The sequence below is a fragment of the Ananas comosus genome, linkage group 2, assembly GCF_001540865.1.
Source record: "Ananas comosus cultivar F153 linkage group 2, ASM154086v1, whole genome shotgun sequence".
Classification (NCBI taxonomy): Eukaryota; Viridiplantae; Streptophyta; class Magnoliopsida; order Poales; family Bromeliaceae; genus Ananas; species Ananas comosus.
The window spans coordinates 10,662,047-10,688,386 of NC_033622.1; the positions used below are offsets into that span (position 1 = coordinate 10,662,047).

The 26,340-nt window shown below is 36.0% G+C and overlaps 4 protein-coding genes across 10 annotated transcripts; 1 reads left to right on the plus strand and 3 right to left on the minus strand.

The window, feature by feature from the left end:
* Window positions 2,872-8,996, plus strand: LOC109706315. Of its 6 annotated transcripts, none has more exons than XM_020227101.1 (11): window positions 2,872-3,173; window positions 3,617-3,855; window positions 4,669-4,760; window positions 4,903-5,005; window positions 5,194-5,456; window positions 5,601-5,732; window positions 5,819-5,935; window positions 7,069-7,221; window positions 7,433-7,650; window positions 7,985-8,138; window positions 8,575-8,996. In XM_020227101.1, the coding sequence occupies exons 2-11, from the start codon at window positions 3,666-3,668 to the stop codon at window positions 8,791-8,793; spliced, it is 1,641 nt and encodes a 546-aa protein (XP_020082690.1). In that variant the 5' UTR covers window positions 2,872-3,173; window positions 3,617-3,665; the 3' UTR covers window positions 8,794-8,996. The 6 variants fall into 6 exon arrangements, with proteins under 6 accessions (XP_020082690.1, XP_020082694.1, XP_020082686.1 ...); XM_020227105.1 differs by having other exon boundaries at window positions 2,872-3,100; XM_020227097.1 differs by lacking the exon at window positions 2,872-3,173 and adding an exon at window positions 3,263-3,294.
* On the minus strand, window positions 9,899-16,162 carry LOC109726818 (polyadenylate-binding protein-interacting protein 7). Of its 2 annotated transcripts, XM_020256626.1 has the most exons (7): window positions 15,970-16,162; window positions 15,422-15,492; window positions 14,054-14,919; window positions 12,376-12,784; window positions 12,199-12,269; window positions 11,416-11,540; window positions 9,899-10,452 (listed from the first exon to the last, which is right to left on the minus strand). In XM_020256626.1, exons 3-7 carry the CDS (start codon window positions 14,834-14,836, stop codon window positions 10,152-10,154), a joined length of 1,689 nt encoding a protein of 562 aa, XP_020112215.1. In that variant the 5' UTR covers window positions 14,837-14,919; window positions 15,422-15,492; window positions 15,970-16,162; the 3' UTR covers window positions 9,899-10,151. The 2 variants fall into 2 exon arrangements, with proteins under 2 accessions (XP_020112215.1, XP_020112208.1); XM_020256619.1 differs by lacking the exon at window positions 15,422-15,492.
* On the minus strand, window positions 22,546-23,637 carry LOC109728691. Its single transcript, XM_020259167.1, has one exon. It carries the CDS (start codon window positions 23,081-23,083, stop codon window positions 22,682-22,684), a length of 402 nt encoding a protein of 133 aa, XP_020114756.1. The 5' UTR covers window positions 23,084-23,637; the 3' UTR covers window positions 22,546-22,681.
* Window positions 25,005-25,358, minus strand: LOC109727568. The gene has a single exon (XM_020257717.1). The coding sequence runs from the start codon at window positions 25,356-25,358 to the stop codon at window positions 25,005-25,007; it is 354 nt and encodes a 117-aa protein (XP_020113306.1).

The window sequence follows — 26,340 nt, forward strand, 5'->3', positions numbered from 1 at the left end:
CTAACCGATTCAGCTCAGTCCTTAAATCATTGCGCATAGTTGGTGAACTAAATATGCAATTTACTCTTTTTTTTTTATTTAGACAAATGCATGATGTGAAACAAAAGAAACATTAATTATAGGCCTTGACACACTATCTAACAAAGTGTCCATTTAGTGATTGATTAATTGCAACCACCACAAAATTATGGTGATCGTATATTCATATCTAACAACCATAAATTAAACACCACCCAAGGATTAACACGGCAGTGTTCCCCTAATAAATTTTAGGGATTTAAAACATGGTAAAGTAAAGCTGATCGTGTTATTTGAAAGACCGATCCGTTAGAAAATAACCTGATTGGATTAGTCATAACATCTCAAAGTTACCATTTTGAAAAAAAAAAAATTTCCTTTTGTTTTGTGATTTTATATAACAATTGAAGAATTAATTTTTATTCTAAATTGGAAAATAACAGAGAACTTTAATAACTTTATTATTCAATTCACAATTGCTTTATCCCGTGTCGACANGTAAAGCTGATCGTGTTATTTGAAAGACCGATCCGTTAGAAAATAACCTGATTGGATTAGTCATAACATCTCAAAGTTACCATTTTGAAAAAAAAAAATTTTTTTTTTTTTTTGTTTTTTGGCTTATAAATTGAAGAATTAATTTTTATTCTAAATTGGAAAATAACAGAGAACTTTAATAACTTTATTATTCAATTCACAATTGCTTTATCCCGTGTCGACAATGAGTATAACAAACAAAAAGCCCGTGCAAAGCACGTGCTAAAGGTGGTATCTAAAAAGCCAGGAAAAGGAAAATTCAGGAGATTAGCATGTTTGGGCATTTTCCAAAATGAGAACAAGCAACTGCTTTTTTGGAAAGCTGTGTTTGTAGCCCCCAAAGTTTAGTCAAATTCTCTTTAAATTTACCTCTTTAAACTTTTGAATTGGATATTTGGTATTTTTAATACTTTAAAAGTGCTTTATTTGCATAAAATGTACATATGCACCAGATGCAAGTAATAATTTTTTTCTGCTAAATTAAATATAAATAAGAATTAAGATGAAAAAAATATAAAATTTGGCGTGCTAAATGGTTCAAATCAAACAAATTGAAGGATTGAATAGTAAAATCAAATTTTTTGAGTTTTTTTTTTTTTTACTAAGTTATGGGGTTCAACATTTAATTTTTGGCTTAAATAACGCAACGGTATATGAGAGTTGTTTTGAAGAAGGTATCTAAATCGTCAATAAGATTAGTCGCCGACCATTTATAAGATTAGTCGCCGACCATTTATGCGAATTCCTTCTAATACAGAACCATCATTTACAACCAAGAGAGCACCACTATATAAAACCATACAACAAACCGGAAGAGAAATGAGAATTTGAAGCTCTTTAAGAATTGCAACTCACATGCATTCTATTGCAGATGACGTGCGCATCTTGCGCATAAATAAGAATGCAAATGGGATAGATCTGGTGGCGTGAGGGGTTCTCCTACCTCCAACTCAGTTTTCCTAATAGATCGTGAAGGATTCGGTGTGGATTAATTTTTATACTATTTTTTACTCCCACTTACTTCTCCATTCAAAACGGATCAAAACAGAAGTAAATTTTTAGTGAATATTTGACGAATTTGGACAGATCAAGGAAAAAAAAAATGAAGCCTACTGGGAGAGATGGATTGGGATTGAAGCTCCGCCAACCCGAATCCATTTACATCAATGCATTGTTTTTCTCGGAGCGGCATGATACAGCATGTGAGTTCTCCCGCGAAGGCGGCTCAACCATGTAAAAAGACCGAATTAGCCTCATGAGATTGATTCTCGGAGGGAATCAGTAGGGGTGTGTGTTGCTAAGGAAAAAAGTCTAAAACACATTAGTTATATTGCTGATGTGAGATTTTCAACCAATCAGATCTATTCATAATTATTAAAAAAATATTTTTATTTTATATTATTTAAAAAAGAAAAGATATAATTAGTTGAGAATAGATAATATGGTGTAAGTGTTACGGTGCAGATTTTCTGGTTGATGAGACAGTGGCTGTTTAGGTCAACGGCTGCTGGCCAATGTGGTGTGGTGGGTTCCGTTGATTGCGAGCTCTCTTTTACGCCACGGAAAATGACTTCCAACTGTAACCGAAGGCAACAGGTTCCCAAATCCCAATGCCCCACATTGCCCCTCACTTGAGAGTGCATTTATTTACTTACTAATAAGAGATTAAGGGTGCGTTTTGCTTCAACCTAAGTAATTAAAAATACAGTATAGTTAAAAATATATTTAGATAAAATTATAAAAATTGCAACTATATATATTGATTATACTTAGTAAATAATACTGTAAATATAAATAATATGTTCGGGTACATGCAGTTGAGGAGTATTCTTTTAGAATGATAAAATTATCTCCAAATAAAATAAAAAAGTTTGAACCGAAACAATACAAATTTGGATGTAGAAGTGCATGGAATATAATCTCATATTCATAAAAAGTTTATGTATAATTTGATTTCGACGATCAGAGCAAAATATGAGAGTATTCAAATTTTAAAGTAAAATTTATCAAAAAAATTATTATTTGTAAATAATACAAAAAATTGCCAAACCGTTTTAGAAAATTATTTCAGAAAAATATCTTTCCTATTAAATTCAGGCAAATATTTTATTACTTTTAATCAAAAATAAATTTACAAACTCGTACTCCCGCGTTGTTATGCCACGTGGCACACCAGGTGCACCAAATAAGCGCTGTTTCCTGTTCGGGTCCACACAGCAGATCCAGAACATCACGAATCGACTAGTGGCATAACTCGTAAATAAACGCCATTTTCCGCCCATTTACATTTCTCCCTACATAAGTACTCCAAGTTCAATCCCACATTCTCCAACGGATACCTCCATCTCTCTCTCTCTCTCTCTCTCAATCTCTCGATCTCTCGACGCTCCAAAACCTCGCCTTTAACTCTCGAAACCAACACCGAATCCGCGGCACCGAAACCCTGCCTCCGTAGATCTCCATCGCGTCGATCGATACCATCATTACCCCCACAATCCCCCTTCTCTTTCGAGGATTCGGCGCTCAGATTCGGTCACCATATCGTGTACGTTGTTGCCGCGATTTCACGGGGTTCTTTTTGATCGATTTTTGGGGAGCTAGGGTTTTCGGAGGAGTAGGTGAGTGTGCTTGTCGACGTTTCTGGTGCTAAATAGACGTTTTTTGAATTAAATTTGGTTAAATGTTTCCCTTTTTTCTCGGGTGTTGGATTGATTTCTCTTTCATGAGGTTTAATTTCGGGTATTGGAGATTATGTTCTGCTAAGGCTATATTTTCTTAAGCAGATGTTTTTTTTTTTCCCTTGTTGATTCGTTTCAAGAGCAAGTTGAGTCAAATTCTTGAATTTGATTAAAAATAGATATAGAGATCGTGTCAAAATTTTAATTTTGTTAAAAATAAGTTGCGCGATCGTGTTAAATTTTCGATTTTGTTAAAGCTAGGGTTACAGGAATGTGCTAAACTTTTGAATCTAACCAAAAATAGGTTTAACGGATCGCGCTAAATGTTCGAAATAGGTTTGCAGGCGCTAGAATTTGAATTTTGGTTTTTTTTTTCACTGCAGTGTAAAGTTGAAACCTTTGGCAAATGCTTGGAAGGAGAGTGTTGTTGTTATGGCCGGGGGTAGAGTGCAGGTGATCAGCAGCAGGGGTTGCTCACGGCTCTTTGTAGGTGCTTCTGTTCCTTCTCTTTGCAGTTTGAGCTCCACCGACATGATGTCGTCGGCTTCTTCGTCGGTGCCCCTCTTGGAATCTACTGGGCCTTTTTCGGGTCTTGTGATATGCGTCACGGGGCTATCGAAAGGTAATTGCAAATTATTTCTCCTCTTCATGTTTTCCTGTATGTTTCAATCTAAGGGCGTGTTTGGCTCGCCTCTTTTTCACCCTGGAATCATAATCGGAATAGATGAATCCGTTTGTCCGTGTTTGGTATGCGGGATTTTCATTCTGATTCCGATTCCCAGGTGAATGGGAATCTCTCTAATTACCCCTTTTTTCAATCCAGCCTAGGAGGCCGGATTGGAAATTGAATCCAGGCGGAATGGATTTATTCGGATTAAATTAACTTTTTTAAGCTTATTTTTTAATTAAAATAAAAAAAATAATTAAAAAAGAGTTCTAACACCTGTGGAGAGCTTTGGCTGTAAAAGAGTTCTAACAGTAGCTTTTACTTGTTTAATGCTGTGGCTGAAATGATGAAAGTATGCAAACTTCGATCTTTGACTTCTAGTCCAGCCAAATCCATATTTTTGCTAGGTTCTTCGTTGATTGCATTGAAACACTGTCTTTGGACTTTCTATTCCATGCAGATTTAGGGTTTAGAAGCCAAATAAAATAAGAAATTGTTTAGCTGACTCGTGGCTAAAGTTTATAAAGCTGCACATTGCATATTGTCGGGAAGAAACTGCATAAATCATGTGCCTTATTTATGACAAATTGTTGATTCACTGTAGCATTGTGGATTGGAATTTGAAAATACTGACACTACTGAAGCTTTTTAAGAGTGAAACCCTGATTTTTATGCTAGAGTCTTAAGTGCTGTAATCTTGACCTGTGACATATTTTGTCTATGAGATGACTCTTACATGTGCTAATTGTAATACCTTTTGGACGACAGAAGCAAGAGATCAAGTCAAGACTGCGACAGAGAAATTAGGTGGCCAGTATAGTGCAAGCCTACATCCTAAGTGTACTCATCTTGTTGTACAGATATCCTATTCAATAACATAATGTCGAAAGGTTTCTGATTTTGCTGATATTTCTTGCTCTACATGTCATGCTGGCATTTTTCTTTATCAATTAATGTTATAGCAAGAGTTTTGTGCGTCTGTTGGGGCCTTAACACTTATACAGCTTTGGTGGACGCAAGTTGGAACATGCGCTTAAGCATGGAGCAAGGAACGGTCTTCTAGTCATTACGCTGGCTTGGCTTGTTGATAGTGTGAGGAGAAATGGTGAGTGCTAGATTTGCCTCTGCTACACTATTTGCAGTCATAGAGTTGGAAAATAACCTACGACCACCTTGAGTTGCTTTCTCTATGACTCGTAATTTTACCTTCTTGATTGGTGAAATAAGTTATCGGATCTTGACTTCTACCATTCGCTAGTATTTATTGTGTTTCTTGTTGATTCGATTTTGCAGTGAGGCTGAATGAATCTTTATACAGTGTAAAAAATATTGGAGAGAATGGCTTTCCTTTAGGGGAGTTCAATCGTCTTGTTGGCCTTCCCGGCAGTGAGAAGTCCTGTCTTCCAGTAATGGCCTTTGAAGATCATAAATTTTCAAACACAGCTAGGCAACACCAACTAGAATCCACTAGAAAGGAACTAAAAACTGCCGGTTCAGTTTTCTCCAATGACTCTATTTATATTGATTCAGATATTTCAGGTGAACTGAAGGAAAAGGTATGCTCTTGTAACGAGTGTTGTGGGACATAAACAGTTTACTGGGTTTTATTTATATTGCCATTATTAGTGTATGCCTCGACTGGTTTATTTCTCATATGATTCAGCAATCGGTTTGTTTCATATAAATATCATATTCTGCAGCTTGTTGATGCAGCTTCCAGAGAAGGTGCTAAAATGTTGGAGCACTGGTTTATTGGTTGTCAGGCAAATTATGTTGTGTGTGAAGGTCCTTCAATCCAAAAATATATTGGCCACTCCAACAATGTTGTTACTGTAAGCAATTCTGCATGGCATCTCCAAATACTGTAGATGGTTTTTCTTTTCTCATGTTTCTCTAATACTTTTGTTGTATGCGGCAGCCGCTGTGGATCCTAAAAACAGTTAAGGAGAAGTCTTTGCAGCGGCTTGTGCATTTCTCATCGGACCTAGCTAGGCAGGTTGCCATGATTCTTGAAAATGTTTCGGTTTCCAGAGAGGTATCTAGTTGTTTCCTTAATTAGTAATTATGCTTGTTTGCAATAAGCAACATGCTTCTTCTTCCAAGGTGGAACTTGTATTATTTTTTTTGGAGTCTTTTGTTTTGTGCTATCAGTATGCTTGATATCCTGTGTGGATGTCAGCCTCGTTAAGTGATTCTGGATTATTATTATCATACTAATACCCAATTTAAGAATGTTCACTCTTTTTTGCATAATGATGAAAAGGCGATAACCTATATTGTTGCGATTAGAGATATGCTGTCGAAAGCTTATCCGAACTGTCATGGTGCAATTGTTGTTTGACAATTTGATCTTAAAGGATTGTCGAAGATTGTTATTTAATAACTGAACAAAAGGTGCATCATAGCATATGTACTCAACAAGTCTATTCAATTTTGATTCGATTCCATTGCACAAGGACAAATTCTTTTGCATTTTTATCCATGGTGGTGGTTGTTGTTGTCATCTTAATAGTTCACTGCTGAAGGGTAAGTTTCTCATTTTCTGGAAGATATTACATATAGATTGGAAATCTGTCAAGAGTATGAACATTTTTTTTTTTTTTCTAATGTCCTTTTTTCCCTTTTTTTTTAACTATTTTATCTTACAACCCAGAAGCATATTATGTAGCTTTTCATATTTTAAATGTTTTGTGGAGAAACTTGCAAGTTATTCTAAACTTTTCCTGGAGAGTCAAAGCTGTTCTCGGAAGATCTTCTCAAGGAACAGCTTAACATGTACAAAATCCTTTAAAGAACACTTCCGATATTCATCATATAATTTAATCAGTCCCGAACTTAATATGAATGGGAGGATAATAATTTAAACTTTTCGCCTGTTAGTTATTTCATTAACTAAGTTGGCGAATAATGTTCTGGAAACTGTCGGCAGATGTTCACAGTATAATGAAATAATGTAGTTCGGTTTTCCAAATTGACTCTTGATGCTGTCGTATTATTTTACCAAAGATTTTCTTTCTCGTGTCAGATAGCAGCATCATGTCATGAATGCCAGAGACATCATTTTTTGGGTTGCTGAAAAGTGATTTGCCATTGCCCTGCAGGATAGTTGGGCACTTCTCTGATCCTTTATGTGACATTTGCTTTTCTTATCTTCGTCACTAATTTCAGGAAACAAACGGTGGAAGTGTGTGTCCTGTTGCATCAAATTCTAAAAAATCGCTGCCGACATGTAAGGGCATTAAAGAAAGCCTTGAAGAGAGGCAGAAAATAACTGACTTAGCAAAATTGGGTGTCCGAAATCGCCGTTGTCACCGCATGCAAGTAAGTGTTAGTTGACATTTATTTTCTCCTGCGCTTGTTCAATACTTCAGTTTACTTGCATTTCATGTGGCTTTCACTTTCACGATTTCATATGCCATTCCATATTTTTCAGCCTTTTTCTCAAATGTTATTTGTTCATACCGTTTGTTTTATGAAACCTATATGAAAAAACAGTTTGATTGTGACATAATTTATTTTTGTTGGGTAACAGACATGCCAAATTCCGATCCATCCGATTACTCCATCCAGCCTTTTGGATACAATCTGCTGGTCAATTTCTGAGCCAACCTCATCAGCATGTGTTTATACTGACTCTTCTTGGTCAGAAGATGTTAACGAGCAGCAAACCATCTCTTCTTTTGATGTGAGAGGAGATGCAACGGATGCAGAATTATCATCTGAAAACTTCTCTCGCCCACTTAAAGAAAGGTAGTTCACCGTCTCAATAAAATCCACCTTTCGCTTTAAGAGCTGTCAAATTGAAGACCCGCCACCGGTAACAAGTTTTTTGATAGAAAATTTGCTAGAAGCATTCCACTGCAGTAGAAGTAGAAGTTTCAAATTAGAGCTCATGTTTTTGCAGCTCAAAAGCTCATTTTAACATCCTGCTGTAGCAGAAGCTTTAAAATTTTCACTGTCAAATACTTGGCAATTGCTTTTTGAAGCTGAGAAGATGCTCTACAAGCTAGGCTAAATGATCAAATGTTTCACCAGATCTGAAACTGCCGTTTGTAAGCGTTCGCGTTTGCTTTTGTGGTTACAGTGAGAAGAGGGAAGTGATCTTCAAAAACCACTTCCTTACTATACTCTTTCCAGTCGACCGTTTCAGTGAATTGGGGCCTTTATCGAGGACATTCTTTAGCAATGGTGGTTTTACACGCATGCAAGTACTGGATTATATTTACAGCTTTTATCAGGTATAGGACACGGAATTTCTTCTTCTTCTTCTTCTTCTTCTTCTGGCTATAGTTATCATGATTTTGACATTAATATCGAAACTTTTTGCTTTTTTGAGTTTCGTAATAGACACCGTTAACTATCCTGTTAAATTCAGGTTCTTATTGAGGATTTTACAATTTTTTAGCTACAAATTAATTTTGGCAAGTTAGCCAATTTTTGTTTTCAATGCCCACAAATAATGTCAGGATTCTCATTAATTTTTATTCACTTTTCCATTGAGAAAATAAAAAAGAAACTGTTTCACTTGTTACATGGTTTACTTTTCACCTTTCGATTTCTAATTTATTTATCACATGAATTTCCTTGCTGTTCCCTTACTGTTACGTGATTTATCTAACTTCGAACTGAATTTAAAGTGCCAATACATGAGGATCTTTATATCATCCTTTCCAGGAGAACATGTTGGAAAATGAAATAGAAGTAGCAATTCACACAGATTCAAGACATGCCGATCGCCTCCGGTCTCTGTATGCTAGCGAAGAATCGGTAGAGCGCGGTTACATCTCGTTCAAGAGAATCGATTTCATGGGGAGCCGAAGGAGCTTCGAGGTGTTGAAGCGGTTGAGTGGCGAGACCAACTGCAATGTTTACGAGCTTTTGATCAGAGCGTAGGTCGTTTTACTGTTTGATCCAGGTTTGGTTTTTTTTTTCTTTTTTCTCTTTTTTCTCTCTCTCCGCCTCTGATGCTAAATGTGGGTGTGGGTTTACGAAAAATAAAATATAGAGCTTGCAATTTTGTTTCTTGTGTATAACAAGTGTGATGTGAATACCAATTAGCCAAGAGAATAATGAGATTAATGGTGCTTATATACTAACACTGATGAACTTTGTGAGGCTTGCATTGGCCGAATGAACGCTTCCGAAGGAAATTAATGCTGTATAAACTTGGGACTAATTTGGGATTGCGTGTCTAAACGCAACCGCTTTTATGTTTCGAATCAGATCCAAAAATTCGAAAGCCTAGCCTAGCCTCTTGCTTGCCGATATTACAAAGCAGTGGCAGTAAGAATGGGAATCTGACAAGCAGGTGGTTGCTTGGTTCTCTGATCGCAGTTCCTGCCACTGTTTTTTTTGTAGTATCAGAAGAGGGGTGGACAGATTGAAAGTGCATTAAGATGTTTTATTAGGGTTTCTAAAATATGAAAGCGGGTGCTTATAGCCCTTGCAATTCCAAACTAGGCCTCAGAAACGGGTCGAGAATGTACACACTGCACTGATCTTTTCCTAGCACGAGTAAAGAAACAGCTTTATGATTAATAACCGAGATTCCAAATTTGGAGTCTCTAAAAATACTTTATATTTCTAACTAAGTTTATTTCTAAAATAAATCAACAAAACAAATAACAAAGCTCTTTACCTATAGCCTCTCTCTCTCTCTTGCATTTTACATATTTTTCACCTACAGTGAACCCCAATTACTAAGTAGTTTATAACAGTAAACAGCCCCACAACGGATGATGATGACTGATGACAGATGACAGAAGAATAATGGAGTTAAATTGGTTCAAGCATTTTATAGAGGAAGCCAAGTCGTCAAAGTGAACACAATTTAAGATCAATGAGAAAACTATGACTTCAAAGTTCAAGATAATATGGAACCAAAAATTAAGGAGATGCTGGTGGTTTCTTTCACGAGAGTCCACTACAGGTTCAAAATTTTAGAGAGGGGCAGGCACAATTGATAGGCCATATCAGCCTGTATCGTAAGGAAGAAAAATGAGATTGGAATAAATAATAATAATAATAATAAAAGTGAAGAGAGTCTACAAAATGTTAATGAAATGTCAGTGAAGATAAAACTACAAAACTCTACAGTGTTAGAGATATATATGTACCCCTCTCTCTCTTCCATATTAATTTACAAGGCTTCCTGTGCTTCATACCTTTTCCTTTCCTTTCGACCCTCTTGTTTCTTTTCTATTTTTCTTTTTTGTTTCTTCTTTTTTCACGCGTGAACCCTAAAAGGGGGTTTAATATATGACAACCCGGAGAAGACCGGGTTGAGGCTGGGTGAAGTGAAGGCCCTCTTCTAGAAGGAACTGCTCGACGGCAATCGGCAACCTGGCAGGGGTCCGCGCACCCTTTGTGTGGTGGCCGGTCCCAACACAAATCATAACCTGAAGCCGGTGACCAGATGACCTAGCTGTGCTCTTCAGAATACTCAGTTCGTGCTTTAGAATGTGCAATGCTTCGCTTACGTGGAGGCCGTGCAAGTCGATCAGGCGATCTTGCCCTTGGCCGTATCCTTGGAGTTGGGAACCAACAGGGTTTCTGCAAGAAAGAAAGAAAGAAAGAAGAGAACATTAAAAGGGTTATATTGCATCCGGGGTGCCCAATCCTCTGAGGTGGTTTCAATTTTTGTCCTCTTTTTTGCTTCCATTGTTGCAAATCGGTTCCGATCTTTTCATTTTGTGGCAGTCTTACCTTTCCGGTCAAATTCCTCCACCGAATTGGGCACAAATTTCACCGCAATGTCATGTAACAGCCACATAAGCAACTCTTGGATTTCTCAATGGACAATACAGTCTAGTTCAACTAAGGAATTTAATGACAAGGGTACGATTGCAACAAAATGCAAATGTCTATGGATCCAATTGCAAGAATTGAAAGGTTAGGACCAAACTGAAGCTATTCTGAAAGATCGAGGACCCCTGGTGCAATTTAACCAATTAAGAACGAATGATGGCCCATCCATCTGGGCCAACCTGAAGTAAAATTTTAAGAGGTTGTCAATTATTAATTTCCACAACAACTGCATCAATTGGACTCCAAAAGAGTGCACATTTAGATTGGCAGCTACAGTATACATACTCCCATTACCATGAAGAAGATATACTTCAGTGCTGGAAATATAATTACCAGAAAATAACTGTGCCAGTAGAATTTAAGACCCCATTACGCTTCGGCCTTGTTTGGTACTTCTGCCACATTTTTTTTTTGTTTTTTAGAACCCATATTTGTGTAGGCGAATAGCTAATACATCTACAGGATTTGTTTGGCAACAAAAACCAAAAACCTAGTGGAAACTTTTTTGGCTTAGTTATTTTTCTGAAGATGCCAATCAGCATCTGAGTAAGGTGCATCACAAGCTAATAAATGACCAGAACAGAGAAGTTCATCTGTTGGTTCATTCAGATGCAAAAATTTTAGTACACTAGAAGGGCAAAAATATCAAACAAGGCCTTAACTAATGGACTATGTATTATCAGTTAAGAAAAAAGAACAACGGGTAACCTCTGACGATAAATCGATTCCTGGGCTTTCTCGTGTGCTGCTTTCATGTGCATGTTGTACAACCGCCCTTTTACGCTCAGTTCCTTTGCCAGTGCCTTGTTCCCAATCAGATAGGCCTGTCTTGCCTGTCAATAATCAGTTAAAAATTGAGATTTAGTAAATGTTAACAAGACCAAGTGAAAAGACAAAAATAATTAGCTAAAAGAAAAAAGAAAAAACTGTCCTGTCTAAACTCCAAAGAGTAATCAAAACTGGAAATCTCATAATGAGAAATGCAAGTTTTTTTAGAAGAGATTTAAAATCTTCATTTGGTTTCCCATAGGAAAGCAACAAAGGGACTCGACTGTTACATTCACTAAAATTTAGGGTTTGAAAGTAGCTCATAAAGGAGAACAAGTCTACGAAAAATTATACAAAAACGTAGCTCACTAACTTGCAAACATGAACAAAGAAAAGTACCACTGAATCAAAGGAGGGCAGTGCCAGCAATTAACACAGATGGTGTATGCATAGCAACCCATCAGGAACTACTTATCCCTTGTCCATTATTGTAAACCCTCAAAAAACAACCAAATGCTTCTAAGCCAGAGAGTGTAGAAACAAGTACGGCATATTAATTGACGCAAGAAGATGTATGGCCATTGAAAACCTCAGGGTGTGAGCTTCATAATCATAATCCTTAAATTGGCAAACTATAACATTGCAACATATTATCGAGCAAGAAATGCATGAAATCCAAGATACAAGGATTACAAAAAACATGATCAATCAGTACTTGCTTACTTGTTCAAAGAATGCATTTCGAAGACAAGCAAAATCTCGAGCTTCTTCCCTTGACTCGGAATACAGATTTGCTGTCAAATACAAAAACTAACATCATTTTTCACGAGAAAACAAATCAATTAACACATTAAAAAAAAGCAAACCAGAGATTCTCAAAAGACAGCCCAAGATTATTACCAACTGCATCACCAGTCTCAAGCCAAGGTGGAGTTGCTCGTGTAGTACCAATACTTTGCAACTTATTACCAAAACCTAACTTGCTATTAACATCATATTGTTTGGTTAAAACTCGTGAACCTCTACTTGAACCAACATTTTCATCATCAGCACCTTTCTTCTCCAATTTCCAGCTACCAGAATTCTGGGAAGCAAGTTTACGAACAGTTGAAACAAAATCTATGTTACTGCCAAATATAGAGGAAGATCTATATCCGCTTGTAGCTCCTTGGGAATCTTCTAGACTGTACTTGGACAACCCATTTTGATCCTCTGCCGTGGGAAGTGCAGGGAAGTCCAGCATGCTAAAGCTAGGAGCAGTTGAGGCCTTTGAGTTTGCGCTCTGATTTAAACTACCATCAACTTGCATCTGGAAAGACAAATAAAAAAACATGTAACAGAAAAAAAAAAGTAACAAGAACAAGAGCTGCACTAGCGCATTGCATTGCAAGAATAGTTTAAAAAAGTCAGAGGACTTCTGAAGCCTAGGTGGAAGGTGCAAGGTACGTGACTGAGAAAGATGACATGCACATTTTCACAAATTTTCACAATCATAAACATACATTAAAGGACCTATACAGACAAATCACAAGATTTAGAAAATTAGCATAGTTTAAAAACAGAATTATCGCAGAAAACAAATTAAAACTATTTTATTATAGTTAATGAATTCTCCAGTGCTATAATTGATGTGTCGATAACGCTAAGAACCACAAAATATCTAGAACCCACCAACTAGCGGTGTATTTATCATCAAAACCTGCATCTAGAGTGCCTAGACACTTTTAACCAAACATCCAAAACTCGCATTGAAACTCATAACTTGCATAGCAGAGGAATTGAAGACTTGTACCAATACTGAGTGGTGCGACTAGGCCTCAATGCACCATGCTTGGTGCCTTGAGCCTAGGCACCCAGGCATGTGTTTAAGGCGCACCTTTTCAAACTGAGGTAGCAAGTATGATTAATGGAATGTACAAGGTAGACACCAAATCAATTCAATCTATATTACGAACAGCACATGCTATTATGTATTGAGGCTTAAGCCATTATACGTAGGCCTTAGGACAGCGGCAGAGTCAAGAAAATCCATCAAATCACTGAAAAAGCAAAGATAAAGACTAAGCACCATGAACTACCTTCGCTTCTGTGTGCCTATAACAGGCTTCGAAACAATTATTGACATAGCAAACATGTATTTCTAAATATCCATTAGGCATAACATTAGCACTCTTGTTAGACTACCAAGTGTATTATTTGCACATCGCACATATATAATGAATGAAACTGCAGCTAAATTCAACTCCTATGATTCCCTGTTGAGAATCTTGAATGAATGTATGTGTGAATCTATTATCATCTTTATTGAATATAGTTATAGCAAATTAACAACGAAACGCAATAATTAGGCAACCTACAAGAATTTGTAACACACAATCCATACTTGGGAATCAGGATGCAATAATATGCCTAAACTTCCTCAGCGACAGTGAAACTTCCCGAAGTTTAGATGTTAGTAGTGATAGTATTGATAATTATAGCAACTTGCTATCTAATAGCATTATTCAGTAAATGTTACTGCCTCACTTACCCAATCTTCATCAGTTACTAGAATGTACCTATTAACACAGAAAATTACCTCAAGTTGGGTGAGCATTTCAATGGTCATATTCAAATCACAGCCATTTGCGTTATAGACATCTGCAAGGCTCTCAGCAGAAAAACCAGGGAAATGAGACACCAAGTATTCCAAAGGGTCAACAACAGCATCCTCTACAACAGCATTCTCTGTGGCAGAGCTATCCAAAAAGCCACCATTGTAGTCTCCATTATAATGGTATTCATCCTTTCCATTCTTAAAATGAAAATCAACACTAGCTAACTGTTGGTCCCAGTTGCTTGTGGCCAATGGCAAGAAAGCAGCTGTCGGATGGTTTTCACAATAACTCGAACCAGGAAACCCTTTTTTTTGACTCGTGATCAGACCATCACTACGACGAGGAGATATGAGCTGGTGGCTACTAGAAAACTGGCTGAATCCTGATGGAGAAAACTCAGAAGCTTCAAAATCATCATTCAACGACAAACCAGAAAGTGATAGTTGTCTTGATGCCTGCTCATCCTGTTCTATTACCTTAAAATCAGGAGTAATATCATCAGGAAGTTGGCAATCCCAAAGCTGGTTTGCCTCATCATCTAAATTATTAGATATTGAGCATTCTGATCGATCTGGGACTGCTTTTCCAGAAAGCCCATAAAAATCTGGCTTTTTTACATCCGCAAAGCTATTGTTTCCAAATTTAGATCGAAGAGCTGAAGGAACAAATTCTGCTGCGTTTGGATTCAATGTTGTGCCCTTGTTAGGTGACTTCAACTGCAAGTTGTTGTTGTTGCTTGGGATACCTTTGGCGGGTAAACTCATCTTTATTCTAAGTTCGAATATAACATGTTACATAAATATCATTCTAGATAAGAGAAAAGTTTGCAGAGGCTTTTATCCCAATCCTGCAAATTGTAGAAGATGGAAACAGGAGGTGGTAAGACTCAAGAGGCAGAGCTCATAAAATGTGACATAAATTTTACTTGTTTAGTTGCAATACGACACTACTCAGTATTCCCTAGACTATAGCTAAATTGCTCTTACAGTCTTACTAAAGATTGACTATTAAGAAAATTATCCATGCCAACTAAATCAGTAACAATTATGTTTCCTGATATATCACATTATCAGCATATGTATACAAAGAAAGAAGATACCTCGTTTTTCCTGATGGTATACATCTTAATTTCGGAAAAAAAAAACAAAACACGAGCAAATTTTAAGCGCTTGAGTCTCCTCCAAAGTAAATATTGACCTCCATAAACATATGGACTGATTAAAAGTAACAGATCCAAGGTCCAAGGCTATAAGTCAATACCATATCAAACAAAGAACTAAAATTACTTGTCAAATCTCTTATTTGATCTAAGAAAACAAACAAAAATCACACATCACAAACCAATCTACCTGTTGATTTGCTTCTTCACAGTCATGAGACTATGGAATTGGTCCAAATCATATTTCTACTGCGTTCTACCCTGTAGCACAGTATTTACAGGAGATTAACAATCTAATGACACTTCTTTTTTTGTCTCCCTGCAATTGAGAGTAAGAAGTTCCACAATCTTTAATAATTACGATGATCATGCCTCTTACCATATTAATCAATAATGAACTTACCAACTCAAATAAAGCAAAAAAAGACTCCATACTTTAAACAGCGACACAACTACAAATCCAACCAAAATTGAGATCCACAAACACGTTCCAATTTAGCTCACGAACTCTAAACGGACCAAAGCCCGGACGATTCCAACCTCCACAAAAACAATTATCAATCCGAAAAAAGGAAAAAAAAAAAAAAAAAGAAGAAAAGAACTCTATCCTATTAAAGGAACAACTATGAATCTCACCATATAAAACCTAGATGACACAAAATCACACGAATCACCCATAAAACAATAAACCAAGATTCAGATCTAAGATTAGCGGGGTGCGGAGAGAGATCAACAAACCCTTTTGTCGATCGATTCGAGAACATGTGGTATCAAATCAATCCATAGGGTAAAAGGGCGAAGACGAGGGCGAAGAGGAACCAAGTTGAGAGAGAGAGTGTGTGCGCTTCTTCCGCTAGGGCTGAGAGAGAGAGCTCCGAAACCCTAATTTTTTTTCGGCTTCACGACCGCAAAATAGGAAAAAAGAAAAAAAAAACCCAATAAAAAGAAAACGCTTACAAAAAGAGAATATATATACATATATAAAGAATAATAAAAAAAAAAAAAAAACAACAACTCCTTTTTGCCCCCTCTCAATCACAACAACAATCGCAAACGCGTCTCGCACAAACGTTGACTTGTTGACCCAATCGGATATCGAGTTTTAGGAGAATTTATTGCCTCCACCCGGTGTATCCCTGCGCCTCATGCACCGCAGCTTTTCTCATTTTGGGGGATACTTTGTCCCTTAAATTTTATGATGATATTATATTTTTTTTTAGCTTTAACTTATATATATATATATTACTGCAATCGAATCGAGTTTCATGCATAAGTAAATGATCTTGTAGTGTTGTGATAACTTGATAGATTACATACTTAAAATACTATATTACTGTCATATTAGTGACATATCAGTATTTAATCAGCTAATTGAATAGTAAGATTAAGTTAGAATGATTTAAAAAGTTCGAGCAAACAAGTATAATAATTTAAAGTTTGTGAACTAAAATATCATTCTAACTTAATCTTACTATTCAATTAGCTGATTAAATACTGATATGTCACTAATATGACAGTAATATAGTAAGCAAACAAGTATAATAATTTAAAGTTTGTGAACTAAAATATCATTCTTCGGTAGTTATAAGACGGCAAAGTAATTTAGTTTTTCTGATAATCAATAGCTTAAAATAAAAATCCAATCCATTATCCAATTTAATATATACATCTTATACCATATAAATTTGTACATAATATATCATAAAAATTTAGAGACCTTAGTACTCTTAATAATGAACGATCGATAGAATTACTGTTCGATTTGTTAAAAATATTTTTTATATATAAAAATATTTTGTAAATGCTTTAGATGCGAGAACACATTTTTTGAATTAGATATCATAAATATTTGGGATTTGATGTATGTGAAGAACTTATACATCCGGTGCACGTAATAATTAACAAAGTTTTCGAGGCATTAAGTAGCGTGAAATGCCCTTTTACTTTAATCAAATTACCTCTGTGTCCTTTTCATGAATATGGGATATTCGCCGCAGCAAGAATCGTCCCATGGAAGATTTTATGCGGGCGCATGTAGACCAGATGATAAAATTATTTTTTGCACCGGGTGTATGTATATATCATACGCCATGTTATTTAAATCAATAAATTTTATATATACAATTTTTTTAGAAAAAAAATTGTATAAAGGACCCCCCTAACTTCAGCACGTCTGCAAATAGACCCTTAAACTTTTACATTAGGCAATTAAAAAATAACCTTTCTTCTCAATTAAAAAAAGTAGTACTTTAACATCGAACACAAAGTTGAAGCAGGTGCTCATAAATCATACAAGCTTCCAAATCGCTCTCCACGTCTGATCTTCGAGTTTGTTAGTTTTTTCTAAATATCTGCACTCATAGTTCGATAGGACGAGGGACTTCTGCGTTGTTATTATTAAAAGGATTAATTTCATATAAATTCTTGTAAATATAGTGAATAATAAATATATTTCTACAAAGTTTAATTTTTATATATTGTTTTTGTAAAAGTTCTGATATTTTCAAATATGTCCCTACAGTTAGAATTCGTTAGAAAATTTTAATTGACCATAGGTTAAATACTAACTCTGGTTAATTTTTTGACATTTTTAGCCATTTATATTATACTGTTATGACTTTTGGAGGGATATATTTGTGATGAGAAAATTAAAAATATAAATAGTTTTCTAGCGGCTCTCTAATGGTAATAAATCAGAGAGATATATTTAAAAATATTAGAATTTTTACATGAACAATATATGAAAGTTGAACTTTGTGAGGATATATTTGTCATTTATTATGTTTGTAAGGACCTGTATGAAATTAATCTTTATTAAAACTATAAAAAACTAGTAATAGATAAACTTTTCCACACAAATCAAGCGATATTTGACGCCAACAAATATAGTTTTGAGCAAAAAAAAAAAAAAAAAAAAAAAAGTCAGTAGAAAAAACTCCTTTCCTCCCATAATATTTCCTCTAATAATTCCTAGATTTGCATATGATGGGAATTTTCAATTGTTTTATTTATTCTTAATTTTATTGTGATATTTCATATTTTAATCTTGCCATCTTGGTTTAAATCTGGATATTTTCAAAATATATTAGGGCTTACTTGGTCCTATACTTTTGTTTTAGGTTAAATATTTTAGTAGGGCTTTGCATAAATTATTTAAAAAAGTCTAATCTGTTGTTGTGATAGAATTAGAATTACAATTGTGAGGTGGAAAAATAAAAATTATCATTTAGAACTTTTTAATTCCGCTATGAAGAAAATGTATCAAGATTGAATTAATTTTAACAGCATTCAATAATAATTCCTTATTTTATAGTTTTACTATCTTTAGCAAAACTATTGACGGAAAAAAAAAAACTTTTATTGCTCGAAAGTAAAGAATTATAATAGTTAGGAGCCTTAGGCACAATTTGGATCAGGGATAAGAGGAAGGATAACCCCTTATCCCCTTTTATACTCAAACGCAAATTTTTTATCCCAGAATAGTAGTTCTCGGGTATCTGAAATAAGCTGATATAACTATTCTCACCAATTCCTCCATTTTCTATCTATAACTACCCACTATTTTTCTTATTCCATATTATTTATTCAAACGCTATTTTTCTTATCTCCGGAAACAACCCAATTTTCATCCAAACGTTATTTTTCTTATCCCCATATTTGTACTTATTTTTCTTAAGCATTTCGGCCACTTGAAAGTTGAAACAAGTCGAACTTGAACGATCTAGACTTAATCGTCTCTCACCTGATAGTTGAAGCAGCCTAAAAAATTCGAAATCTCGGTCTAATTCCACAAAATGGCCGAAACCGCTAAAAAAGAAATTGTTGAAACTGTTGCCGCCGAAACTACCGCCACTAAACCTACCGAAACTATTACTACCGGAAACCACTGAAATTGCTACTAGAAGCCGTCGAAACTATTCTTACCTTCGATTAGAATACAAAAGCTACTACAATTATTCCTAAACCGCTTTAAAATTGGCAAATATGTTGATATTTTTCATAAGAAAGTTTCTTTCTTTGATCGCCTATCCAGTTTTTATAGCCTTCACAATTCAAATCAGAATCCAATTGTTCTGATAAAATCAAATCTCATCTGAAAATTGAATTTTGATAATTCCAAGTTGAATTCTAAAGCTTCGGAATGATTATTGCTTACCCAATGTCACCATACATCATTGCTACATTATTAAAATGTGCTTAACTGGTCTTGCTTTTGCGTGGTCTTCAAAATTGAACATTTCTTACAAAGCGTTTGATAAATAAAATAATCAGAAATTTTGCAAGGACAGAAAAGGACAAACAAGATTTTTGAATTTCAAAAATAGACAAACTTATGTAGAGATCAGTTAAACAAATCACATTATGAAGTTTTTCCTTGTAGCACTAATAAAATATTTTTATATTAAATCATATTACACTATATAATACTAATAATCTCTAACGCAAGTGTTTAAAAACTTAATGATTGGGATATGAGTTCCTAAGTTCAAATATTTGAGGCCCTAGGTTCGAAGTGTAGTTATTTTACATTGTCAGCTAAATTCATTTCCAAAAAAAGGTATAGTTACTTTATATTTTTAGCTAAGTTCGTTTTTAAAATAATAATGAATGAAACAAACAGTATATTATATTTCTCTAAAAAAAAAAATTTAATCAAAACATAAAAACTTTACACTCTATATTTTATTATTTCCTTCAATAGCTACTACTTTTTTTGTAGAACTTAAAATTTCAAATTAAAGCTTCTATATTCGACCTCCAAATTCTGATCTATTCTAATTGCCAAACATTTTATTACAAACAACTATATAATCAAGGTTAAATGACATTTTTGGTCCTCAAACTAATAGAGGTTCTTAATTTTAATTTATTACAATTTCTCACTCGGACTTTCAAAATTATTGCAGTCAAGTTCCACAGCCTAATTTATTTGACTAAATATTAATATGACTCTAATGCGAAAATAATATAGCAGTATTATTATTATTATGTAATATTAAGACACGATATTATTTCCACACTAGCAAGACATAAATAATTATGGACTTAATTGCAATACTCTATAAAATTTAAACTATAAATTACATTAAATTAAAATTTGACCACCAAGTATGTAAAGAAAAAAAGCATTGCTTTCCAGGGCCAAACCAAATATGGCCTGAAAGGGATTTGTGGATCTTTCTTTTTTGTCTCCCTCTCTAGAAGCTTCTTCTAGATTTGTCTTTTCTCATGGTCCCACCATGGTGGTGACCATGCACAGCCTCAAAATTATTGAGGAAGCACCACAGTGGAAAGAGATAATAATTGCTTTATAACTGATTCCACCAACCCTTGCACCCCTTCATAAATTGGTCCCCATTTATGGACAAAAATCTTAACCCTCCTTAGCCATTATGATAAAGGATAACTTACAACTCTATTTTTTTTTTCTTTTTGGTAAAAATATATAAAGATTTAGTGATGCTATCTGTATGTTTATAATATTAGATAAAATAAATTGTGGAATGTAAAATGCACATCTTATAATAGAATGTATCGATAGTATTTTTAAGATATAAAACTAGAGCAAATATATATGAACATATTAAAATTATTGGAGAAACAAATATGATCATTTAAACTCTGCACAGAGATATTTAAAATTTGATATCTTTATAGGAATACCTACTTGAGAAAGTTGCGATGTAGAATAAAAAAAAAAAAAAGTGCTGAGGGAGCAGTATTAGAATGACCTACAAACTATAGTTGAAGGATAGGTTGAGGCAGATTCGGGGCGGGAGAGATCCACCACCTCCTGCCCTATTTTCTTGACAAGCCAAGATGGATTCGAGATTGTTTGATATTAATTTCATATTTTATCCTCACTCACCACTATATTTTGGAACGGGAGCAAACTTTTAACGAATTTTTGGCAGATCGAGATGGATCAAAGGAAGAAAAGATTTTCCTGTCTCCAGCTCCATTTTCCTAGCGGATCGGAAAAAGTTATCTATTTTTTATAAATTTTTTTTGGGTCCCATTTACTATCTCATTTGGAGTGGGACGAAATGGGAACTCCATCAACCTGAATCTATTTGCATCCCTAAAAGCCCATCTGTGTGTGTGGCGGGGAATAAATCATTCCATTCTTAAACACACATGAGTTTGTGGGCTATATACTCTAGTGTTGGTAAAAGGGCCCTTTCTACCTCTGAAGAAGTATTCATTTAAATAGAGGTTTAATTAAGGGCCTGTTTGATCTAGCTTCTAAAAAGTGATTTCTGTAAAAATAATTTTGGTTTGAAGAATTGATTTTGATGAAGAGTTGTAAAACNTGGAGAAACAGTTTTTTTTCTGCTTCTGATTCCGGAGCCTTCAAAATTAGTTTTCTGATATGAAAAATAGAATCAGATTTTCATCAGTCATTCTCAAACACTCTACTGAGCTCAGAAGTGATTTTAGAATCATGATCACTTTTGAGAAGCAAGCTAAGCCAAACATCCCCTAATTACAAAAAATCCTCCTTACACGTTAGATCATATTTTATTTATCTCTCTTTATTAAGCGTCGTAGCAATTAACTTTGTGCACTTTACCGCTATTTCAAGCAAGTTCAAAATTTCAAAATATAATCGACGAATTAGATTATAAAACTTTGCTAAAACTTGTCTATGCATCATATTCTTCCATATCTCAATATTTATTAAATTTACATTTCAAAAATGGATAAAAAAATCAAGTAAAAAAAGATATATATCTTATTTTACTAATATTATTAAAATTGATAATTTACCGAATAATTTTATTTAATTAGGATGATTCTGCTACACGAATTATATATATATATATATTTTTTTTAGAGATAGGTAGCACGCTCCCCGCTTCGCTTATTTCATTTTAAAATAAACTTAGCTGGAAATATGAATCAACTAGGATTCGAATTTGGGTTTTGAATACCAACCACCAAATTCTTTGCCACTTGCTCTGGGGACGGTTGGTAATTATAACTAATTTTATTTGTTAATTATTTCTACTAGTATAGTAATCCGTGCGATGCGACTAATAGATAATTAAAAAAAAAAAACGTTCATAAAAAAATAACAGTGATGAAAAAAATAAAAATAACAACCGAAAAAAAAAGAAAAGAACAGAGTTAGAGCTGGTTCGGAATGGAGTCCGCACTCAGTAGCACCTTAAAAAAAAAAATAATGTATAAACTGGCGTAGAAAAAGTATTACTGCTAAATTTAATAACTATTATTCTAAAATTTTAGACCTATTTGAAATAGTATATGAGGGGTAAGTGACGTAATATTAAATAGGAGGTAATTTTTCTCTTTTTTTTTTTTGTTCTCCTCAGTTTTCGTCGACAATTTGGTAAAGAGAACTCGGATCAAAGTTCAAACACGGAATCTCTAAACGCGATATTGATGAGAGGAGAGTGTTAGGGTTTCCTCCTCGTACGCACCTCCCTCAACGTGCGACCGAGCTCCGGCGCCGCACCGAGGCTACGGCGGCGGCGGCGTCCTCGGCCGGCGCCGGCGAGTCGAGGCTGCGGCGGAGGACCCTGGCGACGGCGGCGACGAGGCTCTCCGGCGAGTCGGCGGCGCGGCGGCGGCTGCGGCGGAGGCTGCGGGAGAAGCGGGCGTGGCGATCGAGCGCGTCGGCGGTGGAGACGGGCCGTCCGGGGCGGCGGGTCTCGTCGTCGACGGCCTCGGCGCAGAGGCCGCAGATCCAGCGGCCCAGGTAGCGCCCCCGCACCGCGGCGATGTACGCCGACGTGCACTCCTCCGTGAGGCCGCAGCACCCGCACGCCGCCACCACCACCTCCTCCTCCTCCTCCTCCTCCTCCAGCGCGGGCTTCGTGGTCGACATATCGCCCCGCCCTCGAAACCAACCCTAGAGAGCCCTCGAATCGATCCACAACGACGAGAGAGGGTGGAGGGGGGGCGCGAGGGGAAGTGATTTGGATCCCGTGACGGTCACGATGAGATATCGGTGGCCGTACGGTTACCGTTTGCTCGCCATTAACGGCGTAGGAGGGGTCGTAACGGCCGCGGCGTTCGCGCGCGCGCGTCGCGGGAGTTTTGGGAAACGGACTTGAACCGCGCGCGACCGATTTCTGAGGAAAGCGCGTTTTGTTTTTTCCGTTTTTCGTCCGCAGTCCGGAGTCCGGACCTGGTATTTTTGCATATTAGTACCTTAGAATCTTTAGAATTTGGTGTTTGGCCTGGAAAGGCAAACCTGGTCTATTTTCATAATATGGGATTTTTATCAGGTTTGAGAAGGATTTTTGTTTTTGAGCAGCTTAGTTTTTTTATTTATTAATGAATATTTAATCAAAGTAGAAGATATGGAGTTAAATATTTTCAAGCTTTTTTGAGCAATGCTACTTGCACACATTTAAATAAATAGATATAAATCTTGTACTCGAGTCATCNAAATTTTAATTTAAAATTTAATTTCAAAATTCAAAATTCAAATTTTAAACTTTAAATTTTAAATTTTAAAAGTTGAGATTTAAAAATTCAAATATGAATTTAAAATTTTAAAATTTAAATTTAATGTTAACTTTATACTTTGAATCTAAAATAAAAATAAAAATTTGAAGTTTGAGTGCAAAATCAGAATCAGTTTTGGAGAAACAGTTTTTTTTCTGCTTCTGATTCCGGAGCCTTCAAAATTAGTTTTCTGATATGAAAAATAGAATCAGATTTTCATCAGTCATTCTCAAACACTCTACTGAGCTCAGAAGTGATTTTAAAATCATGATCACTTTTGAGAAGCAAGCTAAGCCAAACATCCCCTAATTACAAAAAATCCTCCTTACACGTTAGATCATATTTTATTTATCTCTCTTTATTAAGCGTCGTAGCAATTAACTTTGTGCACTTTACCGCTATTTCAAGCAAGTTCAAAATTTCAAAATATAATCGACGAATTAGATTATAAAACTTTGCTAAAACTTGTCTATGCATCATATTCTTCCATATCTTAATATTTATTAAATTTACATTTCAAAAATGGATAAAAAAATCAAGTAAAAAAAGATATATATCTTATTTTACTAATATTATTAAAATTGATAATTTACCGAATAATTTTATTTAATTAGTATGATTCTGCTACACGAATTATATTTTTTTTTTTGAGAGATAGGTAGCACGCTACCCGCTTCGTTTATTTCATTTTGAAATAAACTTAGCTGGAAATGTGAATCAACTAGGATTCGAATTTGGGTTTCGAATACCAACCACCAAATTCTTTGCCACTTGCTCTACAGCTCTAGGGACGGTTGGTAATTATAACTAATTTTATTTGTCAATTATTTCTACTAGTATAGTAACCCGTGCGATGCGATTAATAGATAATTTAGAAAAAAAACGTCCATAAAAAAAAATAGTAAATAGTGATGAAAAAAACAAAAATAACAACCGAAAAAAAAAAAAAAAAAAATTGTCACGTGACAAACAACCAGTAACGAAGAAAAATTTGTCACGTGACAACTTAAAAAAAAATAATGTATAAACTGGCATAGAAAAAGTATTATTGCTAAATTTAATAATTATTATTCTAAAATTTTAGACCTATTTGAAATAGTATATGAGGGGTAATTGACGTAATAATTAATAGGAGGTAATTTTTCTATGCCAGTTTATACATTATTTTTTTGTTCTCCTCAGTTTTCGTCGACAATTTGGTAAAGAGAACTCGGATCAAAGTTCAAACACGGAATCTCTAAACGCGATATTGATGAGAGGAGAGTGTTAGGGTTTCCTCCTCGTACGCACCTCCCTCAACGTGCGACCGAGCTCCGGCGCCGCACCGAGGCTACGGCGGCGGGGGCGTCCTCGGCCGGCGCCGGCGAGTCGAGGCTGCGGCGGAGGACCCTGGCGACGGCGGCGACGAGGCTCTCCGGGGAGTCGGCGGCGCGGCGGCGGCTGCGGCGGAGGCTGCGGGGGCGGCGGGTCTCGTCGTCGACGGCCTCGGCGCAGAGGCCGCAGATCCAGCGGCCCAGGTAGCGCCCCCGCACCGCGGCGATGTACGCCGACGTGCACTCCTCCGTGAGGCCGCAGCACCCGCACGCCGCCACCACCACCTCCTCCTCCTCCTCCTCCTCCTCCTCCGGCGCGGGCTTCGTCGTCGACATATCGCCCCGCCCACGAAACCAACCCTAGAGAGCCCTCGAATCGATCCACAACGACGAGAGAGGGAAGTGATTTGGATCCCGTGACGGTCACGATGAGATATCGGTGGCCGTACGGTTACCGTTTGCTCGCCATTAACGGCGTAGGAGGGGTCGTAACGGCCGCGGCGTTCGCGCGCGCGCGTCGCGGGAGTTTTGGGAAACGGACTTGAACCGCGCGCGACCGATTTCTGAGGAAAGCGCGTTTTGTTTTTTCCGTTTTTCGTCCGCAGTCCGGAGTCCGGACCTGGTATTTTTGCATATTAGTACCTTAAAATCTTTAGAATTTGGTGTTTGTCCTGGAAAGGCAAACCTGGTCTTTTTACATAATATGGGATTTTTATCAGGTTTGAGAAGGATTTTTGTTTTTGAGCAGCTTAGTTGTTTATTTATTAATGAATATTTAATCAAAGTAGAAGATTTAGAGTTAAATATTTTCAAGGCTTTTTGAGCAATGCTACTTGCACACATTTAAATAAATAGATATAAATCTTGTACTCGAGTCATCCAAAGGCTAATATTTATTCACTAGTCATATAAAAAAAAAATTAATTCTAAAAATTTAAAAGATATTTAAGAAATTTTAGATGGATGGATGTATAATTTATTCTGTATATATATAGACTGTGCAGATAGTATTCTTTTAAATTTTTTTAATAATCAATAATAGCGTGAGGAAAGATGGAGGCTTTAGAGTAGAGAAGGAGAGAGAAGAGATGCGTGTGGTGAACAGGGGCTTCATACATTAGGAATTTGGTTTACTCTTCATGATCATGGTTTTTCTAAGAAAGAGAGGTGGCTTACTGGCTTATTATACGTGAATTGAATTGGGTTTACTTATTTTTCTCGCCATTTTTGGACATCCTGTTTTCCTTCCATCACAATTGGTGTCCACTATCTAAAAAGACGAGCAATGCCACCCATTGACTATCGATAGCTATATGCT